We start from the raw sequence: 24,599 nt of genomic DNA, 5'->3' as shown, positions 1-24,599 counted from the left end.
ATAGATAGATAGATAGATAGATAGATAGATAAAAAAAGATAGACAGTAGTATGTAGTATGTACTACAACCTCGTTAGAGCGTGCTCTCTTTTTCTCTATCACTTTATCTCACTCTTTCTCATAGTAGTCGAATCAACGTTTTCAATAACATTAACGAGAGGGTGAAAAGACAAATTGCTAACGCGATTACCTCCTAACTGCAGCCTACCATTGGCTATTTTCTCTCTCTCTCTCTATCTCTCTTTTCCTCTTTATATAATATATATATATACATATACATATATATACTCATATACACACACACATATATAGGTATATACCTATTACTAGATATATCTACTATATACTACATATTTCTTCTCCCTTTATCTATCTTTTTTCCCTCTAAGGCTTTTCCCCTTGCCATCGACAAAATTCGAGAACCCAGCTAAAAAGAACTTGGCGACCCTTTTAGCACGACCGTTTTATTCGCAATTCAAGTTCCTCTTCTCGTTCTCGAAGGGTCTCCTCCTTCGTGTCCTTTCTCTGTCTTTCTGGCTCTTTTTGTCTTTCTTGCTTTCTCTTTCTTCCTATCTCTCATTTTGCAAAAATAAAAGACAGAAGAAGAGATAGTATTATTTTTCATTCGATGCTTAAAAGCTGGAGATGAGTTAAGGCGATTCTTCGTCTTTAAACGAACGATATAGTTAAAGAGATCATAAGAATGAGAGAGATTGGAAGAATGACAGAAAAAGAAAGTATGTTCGATCTGTCTTAAACCTTTCAAAGATACCATAACGACCGCTAAAACCTTTTATTCCATCCTTTCGTCGAGGGATTTCTTTCAGTAATTATTTAACCTTTGTCTCTTTAAAAAAAAATCTAAGGGAAAGAAAAGAAATGGAACAAAAAATACAAAAAAAGAACCTTGGTGATAAGACAGGAGACAATTAGATTAAAAAGATTTAACAAGCAAATTTTTTCATCTCTCTTTTCTTTCTTTTTCTCTCTCTCTCTCACTCTCTCTCTCTCTCTCTCTCTATATATATATATATATATATATATATATATATCCCTCTTTATTCCGTTTACAATTTTATTTTAATAAAGGAAAATAGAAAAGGAAAAAAAGACAAAAAACGAGCAACGTTTCGCGTCTGATGAAAAATGTTCGTCGTTCTGTTGGAAATCGAATTCATTTTTTTCGCTCTTTTTTGTATTTTTCTTTTTGGTTTTTCCTTTCTTCTTCATTTATCAATCGTGTGCGTGTGCGCGGGCGCGGACGCGTATGTGTGGATCTGCCAAAATGCGACACTATCGACAATTTTCCATGGTAAAAGTTACCAGAGAGTTTCAAAAATCTTTTTGTTTTTTTTTTCTTTTTTTACATATATTCATACATATACAAATATTTCGTGTCTCTACATTGATATAAATTTTTTACATAATTTTCACATTCGAATTGTTTAAAAATTTTTGTGATATAATAGATACATTTCTATTTGTGAATTAATTTAAATGGGATATTCTATATACATATATATGTGCATGTGTGTATGTGTATACGATGTTCAGCATTAATCAGTTTGATCAACGCCTCGTAGAAGAGATTTTCGAACTCTCCTGCTTAGTTTCTAAATAGTACTGTCTCTATCCCTAGTTCGAGTTAGAATGTGTGGTTACAGTTGATACTACGAGAATCGAGCGTGTAAAATGCAAATTCTCTGTAAATTGGAACTTGATACTCTCTCTCTCTCTTTCTCTCTATCTCTCTGTATCTCTTTCTCTCTCTCTCTATAGAGTATTTCTGTCTGATGAATTAGAAGGGACATGAAATTCGAATGTTTAGTAACATCGATTTCGTTTGAACGTCACTATTAGAGACTCATGTAGGTGGAAAAAATAAATAAATAAAAATAAAATAATAATAATAAAAAAATTATCAAGAGAGAAAAAAATGTTGAATCGATATGGTCGAAACATCCAATGGACCGAGATATGATGGATACTGTTTTCCCGATACAATTTATCAGAGGTTGATCCGTATTCATTGGTCATTCGTTAACTCACAAACTGATGCGCGCGCACATGTGTGTATTGATATATATATATATATATATCAAACTAAATAGATAGATAGAATTTTGAAAAACTCTATACATATATATTATATATCTATTAGACAACTATCACAAAAAGTTATCGAAATTGTATTGCTTAAACTATTTTATACGTTCCATTTTCTTGAAATTTGTTGTATAACTTTTTATAATAAAATTTTATTAGACATATAATTTGGACAAATATCTAGAATTCTTTTTTGTTTTTGCACAGATTAATATTGATATATTATTTGTTACATATAATATTTAATTAAACTGTTCTATAATTTTTCTATAATCATTTCTTTAGAACTCCTTTGATTACTTACAAAGTTATTAAAAAATATTTTTATTTTCTAAATTAAAAACGTTTTACGAAGATGAAAGACCTAAGTGAATAAATTCATCTTGTATTTGATCTAAGCTTGAAAATGTTCTCGTTGAAAAGGGTCGAAGGATGTAACGACACTCAGAGGAATCTATAGCAAGTAGAAAACGTCAAATTCGCGAAGGCTCTTCGTCATCTATCTCGGCAGTTATTACCCGGCTAAGCTTCGATAAGTTTCAGGATCGATTTTCGAACGTCAGCCTGTTCGACAAGGCATCGAGTTAGGCCTTCTCTTCTGCAGAGAATTTTCTCTCTCTCTCTTTTCTCTTGCTACGTTTTTTTTTTTTTTTTTTTTTTACGAAGCTCAGTTTGACGACGTTCGAGAGAGGATGATACTTTAGAAAAAGAATCTATCGATTTAATATCCAACGACGAGAACATTTTTTTCTCAACTATTTTTTAGTGATCTTTGATGTCAAGAATAAATTGTTAATCTGGGATAAGCTTCGATATATATATTTATATATATATATATATATATATATATATATATATATATAAAATTTTAATATTAATTTGTGCAAAAAAATAAAATTCCAAATTACTCTTCTCATTCTTAAATCAAGTAATAAATATAATCCGCAATACCATTTGTTCTTTTTTTAAATGACCTATTAAACTTTTTACCATTTCTTTGGATTGTCCACATAATATTTCTATCGTAGCAGCTACGGATTAAGTAATTTTGTCTAATATACAATTTTAATAAAAATGCAATATACTTCTATGATCGTTTCTTTTTTAAATATTATTTATATTAATTTTGAAATTTCGAACAAGTTGCAAGGAATTTTTTTTCTTTCTTTTCTTTCCGTTTCCCAGTTACAGTCCAGTTCATTCTTAGAGAAACGATCTGTCTTATATGCCGCCATTGATACTTCTTCTTATCGGAAGCCAATCGAATCTAACTTCAAGGAGAAAAAAGTTGGAGCTTTAATTTAAAGTCAGCCAGAAATTGGATGCATCAATTTGACTACGCACGAATAACTTGCTTTGGTAAATCGAAAAGACGAATCAGCTGAAATATAGAAGAAAAAAGAGAAGAAAAAATCGAAAGAGTTATTATAACTCTCAAAGAAGAATAAAAAAGAAGAAAGAGGAAAAAAAATCAGCATTTAATTCAAGAATAAAATATGGTTCTGCATTAATTAAGTTACTATTGTATGATCTCTAAGTGTTTATTGCATGATCTCGATGAAGTAGATGAGTGAAAATAAATAAATAAATAAATAAATAAATAAATAAATAAATAAATAAGTAAAAAATAAGACGTATCAAAAAATAAGAGTACCACAATATAATTGAATGTTTAAGAATGAAAAATCTTCATTTATTTGTCGATCGAATAAATAAATAAATAACTTGAGAAATCGATTAAGCTCGACGAATAATAAATGAAAGATTTTCAATGATCGAACGATATATCATCGATCGTTAACACGTCGATATTACTTCGGTCGTTCGAAGGAAAGAAAAAAAAAAAAAAGAGAGAGAAAAGGGAAAAAAGGAAAAAAGAAGGATATGTTTCCAGGATATTACGTACGACTTGGGAGTCTTTAGCTAAGGGATTATTAAATTCCTCCCTATATTACGTCTCACCCGAAGCATCGAGAATACAATCCTCTTGGGTGTACCTTTCATGGTATGAGAGAGAGAGAGAGAGGGGGGGGGGGAAGAAAGAAAGAGGTGAAGTGTGTACGTAACTCGATGCATAAATATCTCCGAAGAAGGTGCAGCTGCCTGTCATTTTAACATCTTGCCTATTTTTCCTTCGAAAGATTCAATAACCATACACGAACTATTTTATTTTCTTTCTTACTTCCTCTTTCTTTCTCTCTTCCTCTTTTTTCTCTCATTCCATTTCATTATCCGATTGAAAAGCTTATAAAATTCGCACTTCATATACTACACACACACATACACACACAGAATATACCCACAAACGTAAGTGCATTTTCGTATTTTCGTATTTTATGACTCAATCGATAAAACGATCCATAAAATTGGTTGGAACCCTTTTTAATAATACATTCATTTTCCTTTCTATTTCAACGAATAAAACTAAGCGCTCTTTAACTGCAGAATTATTATCTATAAATTTTCATAACAATAGGGATAGAGAGAAAGAATATATGTATATAAATATATATATATATATTATGTGTGTGCATGCGTGAATTCATACACCAGAATAAGCACGTACTAGGATCTTCTAGCAAACGATGGTTGTACGGTCAATCGGTTTTACTCGAGTATATAAGCTATGCATATAGATATGTAGTATTCAGAGTAATAGTCGATGTATATAGCATGCAAACAATTATACATCGTCCGTCCATTCGAAACACCTTTCCCACTAGAGACACCAGAATCCAACTTGAATTTGACGAACTGAATATTTATCAAATATCTTTTATCTATATTTTTAGAATTAATAGTAATAATAATAATAATAATAACAATAATAATAATACTTATTATTATTTATTATTATTATCATTATTAATATTACGAAATACTTATTGTTCAGATAATTATAGTGCTTGAATCTTTTTTTTTTTGCATTGAAATGATCCCTTTTTCCCGCTAAAAGTTACTAGGAACGGTAACGACGTAAATTTATTTTTTTTCTCTTCTTTTATTACTTCTTTCTTTCTTTCTTTCTTTTTTCTTTCTTTCGTTCTTTCTTTCCTTCTTCTTTTTTTTCACACCAACGCAGTGTAATCTATTCTGGAATGAAAAGAGCGAGGAGGTGACCACCCACCGCGAACAATGCGTTAAACGGCGTCACAATTTTCGCAGGAGAACAATGGACCCTCCTGAGCTCTCTCCTTAAGTATACAATACATTAATTCACCTTCCTGATAAAAATCACGTCCTGAGAAAGAGGGAGAGAGAGAGGGAGAGAGAGAGAGAGAAAGGGAATATAACTTTTTAACGTTGCTTGGCTCGATAACTTGTGCGTTTTGGCCTCTGTTCGAAAAATAAATCGACTCATAAATTCCCTAACTTCATTTCCTCCTTTGCTGTTATCGCAAATATTCTCTCTCTTTTTCTCTCTGTCTGTTTCTCTTTCTCACACTTTCGTTCTCTCACGTTCTTTTACGTTCCCTTGCTTCCTTTCTTTTTCTCTCTCAACCAACACGTCGAGTTTATTTCGTCTGAAGTATCTAGACAAGCTCTCTTGTGGAAATCCTTGATACACTTAGAATAGACACGTACTTTAGAAAAATCTTTCCGTACGATGAATTTTTTAATAAGATTGAAATTCGTTCGTACACGATACAATTCTCGGATAAAACTGTTATTCCGCGGAGTAATGGTTTTTAACAGTTTTTTGCTCAATCGCGAATTCAAAATGATATGATAATAAAGTGACAGAAAAAAGAAAAACGAAAGAAAAATGGAAAAGAAAACTTATTAAAAAATCAGCGATTTATTTAATAAAATAATTGCAAGCAAATCTTAAATAAATCGATTATACAAACCTATCGCAACTTTTCTCATTTCCATTCGAACCAAGAAAGAATATATATATATATATATATATATATATATATATATATTGTTCGTATAACAGTTCAAAAAGAAGAGAAAAGAAAATAAAATAAAGAGAAAAGATAAAACACATTTCGATTAATATAAGTGGAGGACCAGGACGAAGAAGCTTGGAAATATCAAGAGAGGAAGAGAAAGAGAAATAGAGGATGATGGAATGAAAGATAGAGATAGGACTATTCGAGGACAGAACACGAAGAGAGAGAAAGACAGGAAGAGGGATAGAGATAGATAGACATACCTATAGATGGACAGAGATAGAGTGTGAGAGAGAGGGAGAGAGAGAGAGAGAGGGAGAGAGAGAGAGAGAGAGATGCTGGGCGCAAATTACTTGAGGTTTCCGGCAACTGGCGCTAATTGAATTCCCCGATGAATCGAACTCTGCATGGCGCAGCCGAGCGGAATATTGGCTCTTTTCAACGGCGCTTTCAATGAACGGAGCTAGAACATCCTCTCCCCCCCCTCTCTCTCTTTATCTATCTATCTCTCTCTCTCCCTCTTTCTCTCTGCGTCTCTCCCGGTTTAGCTGGTAAAGGCGACGAATAGAGCTTGCGGTGCTTTCGACCGGCAAAATCGTCCTGCCGAGACGATCAACGCGATTCCGTTTCGAACATCACTTAAGCCGTAACCCCTTTCGCATCTTCCTATCTTCATCCTTGTCTGACTGTCTTCTACTTTTTCTTTTTCTTTCTCTTTTTATTCTTATCCCTTTTCTCTGTCCTTTATCATTCTCTTAAAACATCCTCGAAAGAAGGATTTCTCGGATTTCATCAGGCTGTCTCTCTCGATTTCTTTGAAATCGATAACTCTTGGGTATATAAAGAGGACTAAATCGTTCTTTTTATTCTCTAACAATGGGATAAGTGATAAGTTTCTAAGAATGAACGCCTCATACATGATATGAATTCTATTTTTAAAGATAGTTAAAGATAGTTGTCTCTATGAATATAAAAAATAATTGGTAAATAATTCGAACGCGTTAGAAATATATTCGGATAAATTTTAAAACGTTCTTTGAAAATAGATAAGTAAATAATTTCGATGCAACTTCTGAATCAAACTTTCTAAATAAATCGAAAAAATAATTTCGATATAACTTTTAAATCGAACTTTCTAAATAAACGAGAAAAATAATTTCGATATAACTTTTAAATCGAACTGTATTAAATAACCAAGAAAATAATTTCGATAACTTCTAAAAAAGAGAAAAAAGAAAAAAGAAAAAGGAAAAAATAGAGTGTTAGATTTGGCAGAGTGATAAATACATATACATTACGTATATATATATATATATATATATATATATATATATATATGTATACATAGTTTTGGAAACTGCTTCGCGTTGTCAAGAACAGTCGAGTCGAATTGAGAAGAAGAAGATGCGATAGTAGCCTGGACCACCCACGAAGCGTCACAAAAGGGACGGCGAAACGTCGGAAATAGTCGCGTCTGTGGCGTGCGAGATAAAGGTCCCGGCTGCTGTGGATAATTACCTCCTCTTTACTCTTGCCAGACCACGAAAAGAGAGACAGAGAGACAGAGAGAGTGAGAGAAAGAGAATGCCGTTATCGAGCCGTCTACGAAATGTCGTCGTAGACCACCATCACCGACCACGTTGTTGTTTATATTTCGCTTTTACCTACCTCCTTTATCTTTCTTTGTTGTTTTATACATAATGCTATATTTCTTTTTTATGCTTCTTCGTCTTTTTATTCCTCTTCTTCTTTACATTTTATTCTCATATTTTTACATTCGCAATGTATATATATATATATATCACTATTTATTTATTTATTGGACTTAAAAATAAAGCGACAAGTGATTACGATATATCAATTTCAAAATCGTCTATGTAATTAATTTTAATTTTCTCTCTTTTTTTCTATATCTTTTTTTAAATATCTAATTTATTTATTAATTCCATTGTAAAATCTGTTCGTTGAGTGATTAAAAGTTATTGAATATTCGATTTGAAAAATTCTATCGAATTATTTTCATTCTTTCGAAACATACGGTCTGCTTATTAAGTAGATGTAATAATCAATGAACTGTAAACTGATTAGAAATTACTAACTGTGCAATATATATATATATATATATATATATATATATATATATATTGAATTATTTTAATTCCTACATACAAACAATCTCATTAACATATAACCATCTATTCATTAATTAAATTTAAATACCAACGAACTATGTAAACCGATAAGAGATTATCAATGAAAAATTAATTAAAAAAATTGTCAATTATTTTTCGATCTATCACTGACACTTGACGAGATCAGATGAAATACGAAAAAAATTATTAAAAAAAAAGAAAAAAAAAAGGAAAGAAAAATAAACTGATAGAATTATCGAGTCGTTTGAAACGTGTCGTCGTAACTTCTTCTAAAACGTTTTTAGCGGATAAATTCAAGTGTATCTACGTAATATAATAATATATACACGGGAAGAGAGAAGGAGAGAAAGAGAGATAAAGTATAGAAACATAGACGTGTAGAAAATGAAGGTAGGTTTTCGTGGATTAACTCGAAACCACAGCGAATAAATAACCATTTGTCGTCGAGAATGACCTCGATGGAAACTAAGACCCACCACTAGGTTCTCTCTCTCTCTCTCTCTCTCTCTCTCTCTCTCTCTCTTTCTCATTCATTCACTTTCAGTCGTCCATTTTCCTCTTCTTCATCTTTATCCTGTGGAAGCTTACGCGCACTAAAGGCTTAACGTAAATCCTTTCCACCGAGTGTATCCAGAAATATACGCCCAGCTACCGATAATAAACCTAATTATTCAGTTTAGCGACTTTCTACCGTGAAAATCTTAACGTTCTAACCTTTACGATCCTCTCTAAATTTATATTCGACTACGTTTATGTTTTTCTTTTTTAATCCTCTATAAATTTGCTTTCTTTATTATTAATATTTTCACGAGCGAATGATTAATTTAATTACATGAAAAAACACTCGAGATATTCTATATAATTAATACGTTATCCTCTTTTATAGCAGCTATATACTATATATATATATATATATATATATATATATTTATATAAGAATTATATATTTTATATACCAATATACGTTAATTATAATTTTATAATATTATAAAGAGACCTGAAATTATTACACACCGATATAAAAGAATAAAATTAAATCATAAATAATACTAATAACAAAGAGATATTACGAGATTTTAAAATGACTTTCTATGGAACATCCTCTAGAAGGATCTAATTCGAATTTACAAAATTTTCTTTCATCTCTCTATCTCTTTTTCTCTTTATATCACGATTTCAAAGACCCAAATGTTTTTCTCTTAACGTCGAAAGTAGAGAAGTCCGTATCGAAGTCGGAAATTACGAAAGTAAAAGTTAGGACGCTTTCCAAGAGTCTTTCTTACTCTTTCTCTATTTCCTTTGATCTTCAAATTCATCAAAAAAAGATTGAGAAAAAGAGAAAAAGAAAGAGAGAGAGAGAGAGAGAGAGAGAGAGAGAGAGAACTATTAGAACAGTAGAGTATTTCTCGTGATTGTAAGATCGAGTTTGATATAGTAAAGGGTTGAAAATAAGAATTTCGAAAAGGAGAAAAGAAAAAGTAAATGTACAATGTTCTCTTGACTTTGATTTTCTTAGAATCGTCTTCTATTTCTAAAATGAAAGGAAAATCTTCTTCTTCGAGAAAATTAATCGCATGATTGACGTATTTTTCTTAAAAAGGTAGAAATAGTAGTGAAAGATCGATGACCTATAAAAATATATCACTCGAGACTTCTTAATCGGTTTTATAATTGTTTTTATGACAGCTGTTCCGTCTTTCTCGTTTTAAAAGTATGATATATGTATTTCAAAACGAACATAACTTTTAACTTACGTTTCTAACTCTTTCTATTATTCTAAATCCTCTTCTTCAAGACAAATGTCGAATGTATAAAACTTGAGCTTACAATTATAATCTTTTCTAAATCGCCTTATAAATCATTTAATAAATGTCGAACAAATAGAACTTCTAATCTTTTTCTACAGTTCCTAAATCATTTATTCTTAAAAATAAATGTCGTATTATCTACGTACGTTTCCAAACGCTTCTAAATCGTGTAGAAATCATCTTCTTAAGTATAAACATCGAACGAACGAGATACTTAACTCAAAATACATTTCTAATTATTTTTAAAACGAACGAATATTAAGAAACGAATTACTTTGGCTAACCATCGCTTACCTTTCTCATTTTCTTATCTTCTAATTCCAAAAAAAAAAATGAAAATGTTAAACGTTAACGTGGTTATACTAAGAGACCACGAAAACCACTACTTTTATCCTGTTTCTTTTAGCGCACACACACTTACACGTACGTAACTGGCTAAAACCGTTTCAGTAATTAGTTCCTTCGTTACTTTCTTTCTACGTCTTTTCGATACGACGAACAACGAGTAGACTGACGAGCGATAATGTTAGAACTTTATCCTGTACGAACTTGTGAATAAATAGCTCCAATGTTTTTCGACCGAGCGACCTTCGGTTTACAAGCTTTTTCTAAGAATCTCTCTATTTAATGTCAATACTACGAAAGCGCTGACAACGAAAGCAAAAGAGGGAGAGAGAGAAAGAGTACATAAACAAAGAAACAGACAATGAAACGTACGTAGTAGTAAATTGTTTATGAATGATTTGCTCAAGGTTACAGCGCGATAAAATTTTATCCTCTAATAAAATTAAACATATATTCTTTATTGAGATTTTTCTTTTTTTTTTTATATTTATGAATCATATTATGAATCCATAATTTTTATACACGTTCTTTGTAATAATATGTAATTAAAAAAATTGTAACCACAAGAATGAAATTTCAGTCGCGAAAATATTTCCTCATTCTACGTTATCAAAAAACAACTATTAACTTATTAAATACAACAATTAATTAGATATATAAAAAATACGTGTCAATAAAAACCTGTGAAAAAAAGGTACGATGAAACTATGTAAGAAATAAAACTAAAGAACCGAACGAGAGAATAATTCATAATTATAGAGTTTCCTCATTAATGGAATTTCATGCATGGTTGGTGAATACGTCGAAATAGTTTCGCTTATGGTTAACATGAGCATACTCTCTCTCCCTACATAACAGGAAGATACTACATATGTACAAACATATGTACCTATTAGATCTATCTATCCATACATATATGAATATATATATATATATATACATACATACATACATACATATGTATGTAAGTTCGAGCTAACTAACGATCCATGTACATTTCGGTTGAAACGATCTGAGAAGGACAGGGAGAATGTGGAGGGAGAAAGAGACAGAGAGACTGAGAGAGACTGAGAGAGACAGAGAGAGAGAGAGAGAGAGAGAGAGAGAGAGACAGAGTTTAATGTCGATCGTATCGACTATCTAGCAAAGCCCACACATACATACACACACAGCAAACTCCATGTGTATATGTACGTACGTATGTACGTATGTATGATGTATGTATGTGTGTTGCTATACTATAGTGACATAAAAATGTGAAAATGATTAGAAAAGGATAGATATCGATGTCGAATGTGATAACGAGATAGAAAGAGATAGAAAGAAGAATAGAAAAAGGAGAATAATGAAAAAGGAAATGAAGAGAAGAAGGGGAGGAAAACGGAAATGGATACCGTCGGATAGGGGTGGTGTAAAAAAGAAGGTGATGGTGTGTAGTAGAGTTGGTGAGTGCGTGGAAGAAAAGAACAGGGACTCGTTTTAGACGTGATCGAACGTGATCGAACGGAGAAGCGAATAGTCGCCGTATTATTGAGCGAGGGACGCATTATCCCGTAATACGCTCGGCTGCATCCGGCATTATCGGAAACTCGTTGCTCTGTCTCGATGGTGCCGTATTTAACGGGCTCCTGAAACCTACGGAAATCTCGTGTGAATGTGTAGAAGAGACAGATAGAAAAAGAGAGGGGAAGATAGAGAGAGAAAGAGACAGAGAGATTATTAAAAGTTCATCTCAATTTTTTATTTAGTTTTGTTTTATTTTATTCTTTTTTTGTTTCTGGTCATTCACGATTAAAAATAAAATTTGGTATATGTATTATTATAGTTTAACTCTTTATCTCTAATCGTTTAATTATTTATTTCATAATTGGCAGGTGTATATATCGTATATATAATATAACTACTTTTATTCTATCTTTTTCTCTTAGCTTTCGATGAAGAAAAAAAAAAAGAAGAAAGAGAGAGAGAGAGAATTCACGACTAATCATTGAATATAAAATTGCATCGAATTGAATTATTTAAGAAAACTTAAAGAATTATCTAATGCCCAATATCGTTATCCCTTGAAAAATTAGTTTTCTTTAACATTATTTAATCGTTATTAAGTAAATCAAATTATTTTACATTCTTAATCGAAATCGATTAATCTCATTATCGACTACAAATTTTCGATAAAATATTTGGCGTAATATCTATATTTTATTCTATATTAAAATCCGACACGCGATAAGTACGATATTAAACCAACTTAGATATGTAAGTGTCTGAAACGTTCTATATATATATATATATATATATATATATATATATATATATATACATACACATATATACCTATATATCGGAGAAACGATAAGAAGGAATATGGCTACGTTTTTCGATATTACTTGTCGCGCCAACTACATTTACATTTCTCTAAGTTCCAGCTTTATTTACTTAAGCACTTCTACCCCGTCTACGAAGATTAGATTTTCTCTCTCTCTTTCTCCTTTACTTGTATGTCCCTAGAAAAGTATTTGCAAAGAACGAGGCAGACGTTTCTTTTATATATATACATACATACATACATACATACATACATATATTTCTCTACATATATATATATATATATATTTCTCGCTTATACTCAACGTTTCATCATTCCGAAAGTTAGATAAAGAAGAAAATAGTCAGAAGAAGGTGTAAGAGAGAAAGCAAAAGAGATGTTTCAGTAGAAGCTTCCTGTTTCCATCCCCGGAAAAAGGAAACGCTTTCCATCGTCTTTCTAGTTGTCCTTTTCTATCTCTATTCCCTATTCTCTATCTATCTATCTATCTATCTATCTATCTATCTATCTATCTATCTATCTATCTACCTCTCTCTCTTTCTTTCTCTTTCTCTATCTCTCTCACATTCACACAGAGAAAGAGAGAGGAAGAAACTATCGGCGGTTGTTCGAACACTTTATCCCGTTGTCCTAGTTCGTTCACGACGATGAGAAAATATTTAAACGTTTCTCCATTCCGATCGTTTGAATCCATTCGAGAAAAGACACGACAGTTCGATCTTCTATTCGGAGATGAGAATAATAGAAAAAGAATAGATATCCTGTTACAATTTTACTATTAAAATTTATACTTTGAAGCAATCCTATTGGTCTTACTTGTCGATAGATGGAATATATAAATATGTGGATTGAATAATGTTAACGTTAAAATTCGATTAGGCTTACCAGTCGAAGAAATGAATAAAAAGATTATCAAGATGGCTCTTCGGGTCCTTGGAAACCTGCAATGAGAAAGAGAAAAAAATTAACAATGTTTATCACAAATAATCCCTTTATTGAGATCGTTTAGATCAATCCGAGATCTAGCATTAATTTTTTTGTTTATTTCTTTTTTACTGTCTTCTTTCTTTTGGTATTTTTTCTCCATAATTAAAAAAATTTTAATGAAAGCGCGTGTAAACGGATAAGAGAAACGCTCTTACGAAAATTTCCATTTAGAATTAATATTAGATCGCTTTCGGAATCGTCGGTTCACGTCTACCCACACATATGTACATACACCTACATATACAGGTTGGTTCAGAAGTTTTTACGATGATTTTCAAAATCAATTACCTTATCACGAATCGTTTTATTCAAATCTTTCGTTCCTCTTTATGTTTTGAAGTTTCAAAAGCAACAAAGTTAGTTCGTAGAATTGCAGAAATCTCAAAAGAGTTCGATCGATTTTTATAATTATCTAAGAATTTGTTTAATCTTCAGAACGTCTTTGTTCTCGCTTCCTATCATGCATAATTTGTGTATAGGTTTTGTGAGTGACGTAGGAGAAATGACGTACGTGGAATATCAGTGTTTCGCCGTCGAATCTGCAGGCTCGATTTTATCCTTCCTATTGTTCCCCTTCGTCAAGTTGACAGAGCACCCAGAACGATAACGCTCCTATCGCGAAACCGGAAATGCCGGTACACGTGGCTCAGACATATACACACAAGCTCGCGTACACACATACCGTTCATTTGGTTATCCTTTAGCCTCGTTAAACTTCAACGTAACATTCCTGTATCTTCTTCCCTCGTCCTCTCTCAGGTAATTAAGCACAAGCATTGTTATCCCTTAATACGTACTTAAATCATCATTAGAATGATAACAATGATAACGATGATAACGATGATTAATTTATTAATATAACATTTTCCATGGAATATCAATATATGTCGAATAATAATCATTTATTCTTCAATTCCGACGAATGATATTTATATGTAATATCTACGCGTCTGTAGAATTTATATTACATTTCGCAATACGTTAAATTCGAGTTGAAATGTAATATTAAATAAAGAGCTTCTCGATTACTTGTTTTAATGATGAATGATAGTTAGAAAAGGAGAAAAAAAGTAGAAGAAGAAACAATGAAAAATGGAAAATGATTCGATCAAACATTAATTATGTATAAAGAGAGACGAGCAATTTGAAAATTTATTAACGAACTGCAAATAGACACTGACGTTTTCAAATAAAAAGATTACGAGATCCTTACTTTACTCGTTCAATTTTTTTTTCTCCGCGAATTAATAACCTGAAATAAAGGGAATAAAATAAATAGACGTTCGAGCCGTAGATAATTTTTAAAATCAATTGCGTTTTCTCGAGACTCTATTTACGTTTGTAATTTTTACAAGTTAGGCTTGCAGTTTTACGACACGGACAATAATAAGTATGATCGATTATCGTTAACACGTACTCGTTATACACCTACTTTGAGGATTTTAAAACTACGAGAAAATAGGAATCGATTATTTTCAAATAAGATAAAGTCCTCGATTAAAAACTTTTTTTCGATCTAATCGATATGATAAATCTTTCTCTTCATGGGGAATAATGACAAATATCTAACGAAGAACGAACCGATTAATAATGTTCCGGATTAGCATTTTCGTGATGGCGGTAGGAGTAAAACGGTTCGATGGATTTCCCTTGAAAATCTTTGTTTCCAAGATAATTCATTGGGTTTCCGATGTGTATGTATGTGTGTGTGTGGCCCCGAGCTCGCATTAATCAGCGTCGAAAGTAAAGAGAGTGGCTGGGATCGACTTTATCAAGGACTTTATCAGGATAATCGAATGGAGTTGGAACGATCGAACGCTTTTCTATCTTTATCTTTGTCTATCTATCTTTATTCCTCTCTCTCTCTCTCTTTCTCTTTCTTTCGCGCTCTTATTTTAGCCTATTCTCGTCCTGTAGGAGTTCTCCGTACGGCAGAATGCATCTTAGGTGACGAAGTACCAGTTCTATCGGTCGACGAGCTTGACGCGCTGACTATTTTCTATCTGTCTATGCTCCTTCTCCTAAAACGTTCCTTCTATCGGCAATTTCCTAACTCTAAGTTGTTCGAGAAAGAGAGATACACCAACCGATTACACTATCTTTGTTCTTATCACTCGTGTGTAGGTGTATGGCCTAGTTTGCTATTTTATAAGTCGCTTGTCTCTAATCGTTCTTTCTAAATAAACGTCATTCTCAATAAATTTATATTTAAATAAAAAGTGCAATATAAAATAAAAAGAGACAGAAGATATTGCGATTATTCTCGTTCTTTTCTCTCTCTCTTTTTCTCTCTCGCGTGTCTTATTTATCTTAAAAAAAAAAAAGATAGAGAACATTTTTTCTTTATATATATATTTCTTAAACAAACATCTATGTACAATGAATCTTTCTATGTGAATAATGACGTGGGTTAAAGAGAGAAAAAAGCTATAATTTATCCGCCATCCTTCTTAACAATTCTAAATTTCATTTTATTAATTACGATATTCTTTTTTTATTGATTTTTTATACCATTGTGAATTAAACAACGGTAAATTAATCGAAATCGAAATCGAAATAAAAAATGCGCGCGTCAGTCATTTCTCATCCAATCGCGTCCTCTACCTCCCCCCGACGGTTTTGTTCCTTTTTTTAAACGAACATTTACAAAATATTTATGAAATTAAGTATTCGCTCAGAACGTAATAATAAATATTCATAGGTTGAAACATTGGACACAAAAGGGAATACCTATTTATTCGTTTATGCATATGCGTGTTCCATTAAAAGAGAACGCTTTTCCTATTTGGCAAAACCACGATGACAATCGAGAGTAGCGGCCAAGCGTGAAACGAACGAACGTAACGGGTAGAGAAATTTTATACAAGCGTTACTTTTACGTCGGTCGTTTCGCAGCTCGTCGCCTCGTAATTACTCGTCCGAGTACATTGCTGAACGAATTTGCTTTGAATTTTTGTGTATATATATATGTATGTGTCTATATATATATATATATATATATATATATATATATATATAATATAAATATATATATTATATATGTGTGTGTATGTATGTATGTATGTATATATGTGTGTACGCACCAACAATGATTTCTCTGAAAAAAACTCTAAACTCTATGTTGTATACTAAATCATAAACAACGTCAGATTTTTCATCCTTGCTATTGTACCGTATTCTTTTTTTTTTATCTTTTCATTGATTTTTTATTTTTTGACTTTCCACTTTTCATTTTTCAAAATAGTAAATTTCGCCCTTGTTCACAATACAAATCCTTCCTTTTAACGAGATGCATTTTTTTTCTCTATTCTTTTCAAAGTGAAATAATAAAAATGATTCGCATCTTTTTAAAGCTTTGCGTCTAATAATGAGGGTGCATAAAACTACCTACGTAATTTATATGTTTATGTGCGTATTTGCGAAGACAAATTTATTAAAAGAAAAAAAAAAGAAAGAAAAAAAAGACAAAGAAGAAAAAAAAGTAAGCGATATTACTATGAAAATATAAAAGAAAAAAAAAAAAAAATAAAAGATTCCGCGGGTACAGATAAAAGAAATCATTTTTAACCATTCTTGATTCAATAATTTTAAAATGCAGTTCATCTGTGAAACCAAATAATAACAATAATAATGAATTTACTTGTGTATCGAATAAACTCGATGAGAAAACACACACGGACGTGGACACCTACACAAGGATAGAAAACAAACGTCGATATAACAAATCTATGAGGATTTTCGATATCAAACAGGGATATGCACGATTTAACGTTCCCCATATAAATAATATAATACGATAGATGGAATATGCAGCATATAGAAAGAGAGAGAAAGGGGCGTGGTTTAGAGAGAATCGAATCTCGGTATTATTTATGGCGTTATCGCTAAACGTGTATTATTATCGGGTAGGTACTGGTAGTATTCGTATCAAAAAGGCGAAATACATGTGAATGTACACGGGAATATACGGGAGAATGGAGAAGTAAAATAGCTTTTTCGTAAAATCGATAACGCGGTACTCCTGACGATTGAAACGCGATTACATTGAAAATTTTTCCTGGTTACAGCAAGAGAGAGAAAGAGAAAAAGAAATTTCTATCACCGATTGAACGAGAAATAGCTACAGATGTTTATGTATGTACAAAAAAAAAAGAAAGAAACAAGAAAGTGATAAAAATTTGATCTATCAAATCTTCATCGAGATCGATATCGATCAATATTTCAATGATTTATATAATTATTATTGACTAGAATGAAGAGCGGTAGACAAGAAAAGAATTGTAGATAGTTTTTGTTAATAATCTATGAATGTCAATTGTTAATTAATACTATTAGCATTTTAACATTGTAATTTTTTTATGAGATAGCATTTAGAAATTATAGTCATTTAAATCACGATAAAAACATTGAATCGATATTCGATAAAAAGAATTACAACAGGACTAATAATATGAAGCGTGTCTCAAAATGAATGAAATTATTAATGAATGAAATAGTTATGAATGAAAAATGCTTCCATATATAAATATAAATGATTAATGATATTTTTTAATCGTAGTTTCATCAAAGGTGAAAAAAGTTTACTTATATCTATTTGAAAATTATAACGATCTTCTAAAGATCTACTAAAAAAAGAAGAGAGACATTTTAATTAATCTCGAAGAAAAAATAATTCATAAATGTGCAATTATGTACGACAAGATTAAATTAATACACAATTAGATCTTAATTATTTCACTACGAAAGTATCTACGAAGATTCAAATTTTGTGGTATTCTCATCGTCGTTGGTTTGCAAAGGATGGTACTGAGAGAAGTACCACCAACTATGTCGTCGTCGTCGTCGTCGTCGTCGTCGTCGTCGTCGTCGATGCTGTTGCTACTGTCTGACCGTCTAGGTTGGTCGCGTTGTGGGTGTTAATTAGTACGGTCTCGCTTCGTCCGACTTAATTGGCTCACGATAGAGTCGACAGTGCACGTACTACATAAACATACACACGACTCACTCTCAATTCGAAATTTTTTCTTACTAATAGGACTTCCTTATATATCTTTCTCCTTCTTTTTCTAAAAAAGACTAACAAAAGAAAGACAAAGAGAAATTTGAATAGTTATTTTTAATCATAGAAAAAAATTTTTCAAAATAATCGATCGTCTAAATTTTTAACAAAATTCACTTTCTAAGAAATTATACATTTATACTTTTGGAAAATATATTTTGAAATATTCATCGCGTCTTCGATGTTGTTAATAAAACAATTATCCAATAATTTAATTGTAGACATAATATCATTATTTATCAAATAACTCGAATAAGACTCTATCGAAAAAAAAAGGAAAAAGGATACTAAAAAAAATATGACAAAAATCAATTTAATCTTAAAAAAGTTCTAATAGGATAACGAAAAAACTTGGTCTTTTTTCCAATTAATTTTCCAAATAATTTTCAAGACAAACAAAACTATATCGAGAACTCGTCGATATTCATTGTTCGTGAACAGCATCGAATTTCAGAAACTACTTCGACCTCAAAACGATGAATACTAATCGATATCCTAACTAATGCATAATATAACCGAGAAAGAGCTGAGTTTATTTTCATCTTATTTAATAAATTAAAATTATCGAAAGGTCGGGTAAAGAAAGACGTCGATATACATATGTAAGTATATACGATCAATCGATATACCTCCTTTGATTCTCCAAATATTCTTTTTAAATTTATATCTCCTAATTTCTGCTCGTATTAGATGCTTCGCTGATACTACTTAAGTTTCATCTTGTGCTAATTACGAAGAGAAAATTCTGATATCGACGAACATCTCTTTCGTCTAGGATCGATCTATCTAAGATCTTCTTATTTCGATCGCTTTTAATTTGAACAAAAAACAAAGATTTTCATCAGAAAATATTAGAAGAAAAAGAAAAGAAAAAGAGACAGAAGCATTTAAAATCCCTATTCTTCACACATGAGAAAAAAATAATAGAAACATACTTGTTATAAGTTCTGTCCATTTTATTTTACAGAAAAGAAAAAAGATATTAAAAATGTGTAATCCTTCGTGCAGAAAAAAAATATACAAATTATAAAAATACACGCAATGCTCGTATAAAAGAAGAAAACTGTTCGAAATGTTTATTTTGCACAACAGAAAACAATAGAAATATGTTTGTCAAAATATGAGAAAAAGGAGAGAGTGAGAAAGAGGCGAATTGATTGATTAATAATAATGAATGAACGTGAGAATGAAGTGTATGCACTTAGTTTCCGCCGTAGAGGTTCTTAATTAATGTTCATGGAGTATTAAAATTATAGTTGATATATGTATGTATGTATATATGTATGTATATACACTCGACGAATATTCGTAGGAATTCTGAAGGAGAACCAGACGATCTCAGCGTGCACAAATTTCGTAGTTGTGAGAAATGCGAGAAACGCGAAAGCCGACGCGTTCTCTAGGATTTCATATTCCTCTCTCTCTCTCTTTCTCTTTTTCTTTCTTCCTTTATTTTATTTCACTTTTTATGTCCTACAGAAAAATCCTTCCACCGAATGAATTAATCCGTGACACGCTTGCGGCTGGCAGGGAAAATATTTCCCAACTAAATCAGTTCTTGTGCGTTTCGATTCAAACGTCCGCGGCGCATTGAAAATCCGGCTCTAAAGTACAAATCCGCATCGATCGTGACAAATTCGGCATCGTATTTCAATTTACGCATTCGTTTTGTTATATATATATTTTTTTATTTAACGTTACATTCATTGAACCGTAAAGATGTAACGTAGTGGAAGAAAAACAAAAAAAAAGAATTAATAAGGAAAAAATCAATCAAATAATTTTGTTTTTAAATGAAATATAAAATCATCATATCATACGTATCATACGAATGTGTATTTATATATATTTTTTTATTTAAGTACATGTATTTAATTTTTATTTATATCGTTAATTTGTATTTTTCCGATATTGGAAGCTGTCACGTTTATATTCAATTTTAATTTCAACGTGCTTACGAAATAATAAATAATAATTGAGCATATAAATATATATAGTTATAATTATCATTAATTCTGATCATCACAATTATCGATCGTGTGTGCAAATGATTAAAAAAAGAAGGAAAAAAAAAGAGAAATTATTTTTTATCGAATCATATATATATATATATATATATATATTTAATTAATTTTGAATTTTTAATCATCGCAGCTATCACAAATTGAAAATTGACGTGTATGAATAATGTATGAACGAGACTCAGGTATATCTAACGAGAAGAAAGATCTAAATATATTTGAGAAAGAAAGAGAAAGAAGAAAATGGGATAAATCGATCTCGAATCTTAGTAATATATTACTCTGGAAAAAAAAAGTTAGCATGAAGAGAAAACATGGTCCCAGATCTCGAACTAATTCTACCTTTACAAATCCAATCTACGAGCGAATATTAAAGACCTGTCCCCTCTCGTCCCTGACGTCTCTCGCTCTCGTTGTCGTCGTTGTCGTCGTCGATATATCGGTTTATTGGCTTTCCCTTCGAGATCGGTATCGCTCACGTCGCTTACAGCCAGCAATTTTTACTAAAGAAATCCGACATAATCCGATTCGCTGTCATTTTCTGTCTGCTGGAGTACGAATCGACGATATCGTATTTCGAATTTTTACGTTTATAGTTCCTTTCGCGAATTAACCATTTCGCTTCGAATGGCGTATATATACGTCCTGGAAGAATGTACGTTTACGCAGATACTATATATATATATATATATATATATATATATATATATATGTATATGTATGTAATTATATATATATATGCCCTTGAAGAATTTAAACTCATAGAATAAAGAACAAGCGTATAATACATGTATACAATATGTCATCGAATTATTCACGCTTAAATATATACAGAAACGAAGAGCGTATATATGCGCCATAGAAAAATTCACTCTCACGGATACGCATCGTGAACACTCCGTACACGTCAGCATCGCGAGTTGTCGCCGATACCGTTTCATTCATGGAAAACACATTATTTCACAAACGTTCCGGAACGAAGGGGTTAATGACTCTTGGCAAAACAATTTTTTTCTACCAAATAATTTCACTAAACTATAACGAAAAAAGAAAAATAAAGAAAGTAAAGAAATGAAGAGAGCTACCTCGGAGTTCACTGAAAGTACTATGCAATTCGAAATAATAATAATAATATATATGTAATTCCATGACATTTCACAGAATCGAGATCCCCATGATAATTCTACTCAAGTCGGTTGATTAAAAAATTTCGAAATAATCTTAATAATTCCAACAATTCCACGATACTCAAATCTTCATAATATCTCGAATCGGGTAATATAATTAAAAAAAGAAAAAACAAATTCGTAATAATTCCAATATAATTCCAACAAAATTTCTCACGATCAAAATAATCCATAATATTTTCAATCGTAAATATCTGTAATATTTCTAATCGTAATTGCACGATTAAAAAATAGTCGGGTCAAGGGGCCGAATAATTCGCAACAATCTTTTCTATAAGAAAATTCCAATAATATTTCTAATCGATTTGTAGCAATCCTATTTGATCGATCAAATCCTGTCTGAGGTGGAACATTCCAAAGTGAAACAGCCACGACTGTAACCGATCTTCAGTTGGATGATGGAACAATTCTGGAGTATGATCGGCAAACCGAAGAAGCTTGGTCGTGTCCAGGAATGTTCTCTGGAATGATCCCTGTCGCTTTCCATTGGGTATGCCAAGGGAATGACGTATAAGGAAACAGGGATATCAAAGTGAATCCAACCAAGATATAGCATGGATTTGTCCAGCGAAAGGGACCTTCAAGAAAACCTGGACTACTACCATCCAAGACGATTTGTTATACCAGAGAACCCACCATTTGCAGAACAAAGCTTTGTCATTTTTCTTCGTCAATGTTCCTCTCTTTCCCTCTTTCTCTCCACATTACCATTATTTTTTAAAATAAATTAAAATAAACGAATTTTAACAACGAAACTTGGTCTTTTTTCTCCTCGTCAATCCATCTCCATCTCTTTATTCTTAAAAAAGTAAGGAAAAAATTGTTCAAAAAAGAAATAAAGACCTTTCTCCCTTTCTCTAAATTTCCACTATTTCTCAAGATGAAACAAACCTGATTAAAAAAAAAAAAAGAAAGAAAAAATGGAGATTATTAAAGAAGCAACATAAATTAGTAGTAATCCCTATCTTTCTCGCTTTACACATTCCTACTGTTCTCAAAAGTAAAAGAAAAGGAAGAAAACAAGAAAAAAGAATATTCCATCTCACGAAAAATATTAAAAATATAACTTAAAATTCATGAAAGATTTAATAATAACAATAACGATAATAATAATAATAATAATAATAATAATAATAATAATAATAATAATAATAATAATAATAACAGAACACAAAATTTTCGAGAAAATAACTCGTTTCCTCTCCGCCCCCTCTCCCAGTAAATCCACGTAGAGTTAATCGCGAGAACCAACGGGAAAGAGGATAAAATAATAATAAGAGCACGCGTATTCGTTCTACCTATGTGACTGACTATGTACTTGTGTAACTAAGTAAGTACAAGTACATATACATGTACATATACGTACATATATATATATACACACATCATTCCGAGTGTTAGAGAAGCTTGCCATGCAGTGCTATCTTTTACTGCTTAAAAACGCTGCGTCAAACCTATTACGAGGGAAGCTTTAGAGTAACGAGTAGATAGTGTGTAGGAAAGAGTGAGATAGAGAGTTTCAGGTAGCGAGAAAGAAGGAAGAAGAGGGAAGAGGAAAAGGAACGGGGTTGAGGGAATACGGGATGGGGGCCGGAGGATGGGGGTAGAGGAAGATAGGGGATGGGGTATGGGGGAGGTAAAAAGGACGATATCGTGGTAATGTCCTTTCTGCAAATTGCACGTAACCGTGTCTCTCGTGCCAGAGCTTCGTCACCGCTTTTCAAGCCTCATAGTCCTACTATACGACACGTAGAAGATAGCGAAGATGCTGGATGTCCTTTACTCGGAAAATCCTGTCATCCTAATCAAAATGAATCTAAACGTTTCACACCTCTAACTTTGATTCGCGATTACTCGATCGCATGATTGGTTTAATCTAGATACTTAACGTTAAGTTCCATTTATAATTATAAGTATTTTCTTTTATCCGTATCTACTGTTTATTATAATTAACGTCATTCTATAATGTCATTCTATAATAATGTCATTTCTATAAAAATTTTTCACAAAAATTTACTTGGAAATTTTTAGAAGAAAAAAATAAACAAGTTGCCATAAAATCTTTTAGAGATATCTTATAACTCTTATCCGTAAATGAATAAACGTGTATATAATATGTAAGTTAATGCATTGAAATGTCTTTAAAAGCGTTATCAGAGTATGCACAATAAAATCTTAGACAGGTATTTAATTCAATTAGAAGAAGAATATGTATGTGAAGCATTTAACATTCACATGTACATATTTACATTACATATACATACGTAAAAACCGATAAATATGAATATATAGACAGAATGGTAATAGATTTGAAAGGTACATCGAAGGAAACCAGAGGAGAAGAGAGGAAAGGAGTGGAAAGGAAAGTAGAGGTCTGTTATCATAATTACAAAGCATTCGCTCGAATGCCTTTCACGTTCTGTAAACGCAAACTTTTCCCTTATTCTCTCTGTCTCCCTCCCTCTCTCTCTCTCTTTCTCTTTCTCTCTTAAGGGATATCACAGTCGACGGTTACTTGGCAAATTAAACGCTTTTAAGCCCCTCAAAGGCGGTCGAGTTAATATCCCGAGAGAAACTTCCATCCTTTCGGTTCCCTTTTTTTCTCTCTTTCTCCCTCTCCCCCCCCCCTCTCTCTCTCTTGTTACATTTTCGAAGGACGGATAGAAAGAGAGAAATATATATATATATATATATATATATATATATAT

The 24,599-nt window shown here is 31.7% G+C and overlaps 1 protein-coding gene across 1 annotated transcript in view; it reads right to left on the bottom strand.

Moving 5' to 3' along the window:
• The window catches only part of LOC122635538 (cadherin-87A), a 121,602-nt gene that overhangs the window by 44,170 nt on the left and 52,833 nt on the right, over positions 1-24,599 (bottom strand). The window contains exon 2 of the mRNA XM_043825858.1: positions 13,523-13,578. Coding sequence (XP_043681793.1) covers positions 13,523-13,578 — 56 coding nt within the window. The remainder of the gene's footprint in view (positions 1-13,522; positions 13,579-24,599) is intronic.

The sequence above is a fragment of the Vespula pensylvanica genome, chromosome 18, assembly GCF_014466175.1.
Source record: "Vespula pensylvanica isolate Volc-1 chromosome 18, ASM1446617v1, whole genome shotgun sequence".
NCBI lineage: Eukaryota > Metazoa > Arthropoda > Insecta > Hymenoptera > Vespidae > Vespula > Vespula pensylvanica.
Note: the sequence above shows the minus strand (reverse complement) of the source record. Positions and strands in the feature narration are given on the sequence as shown.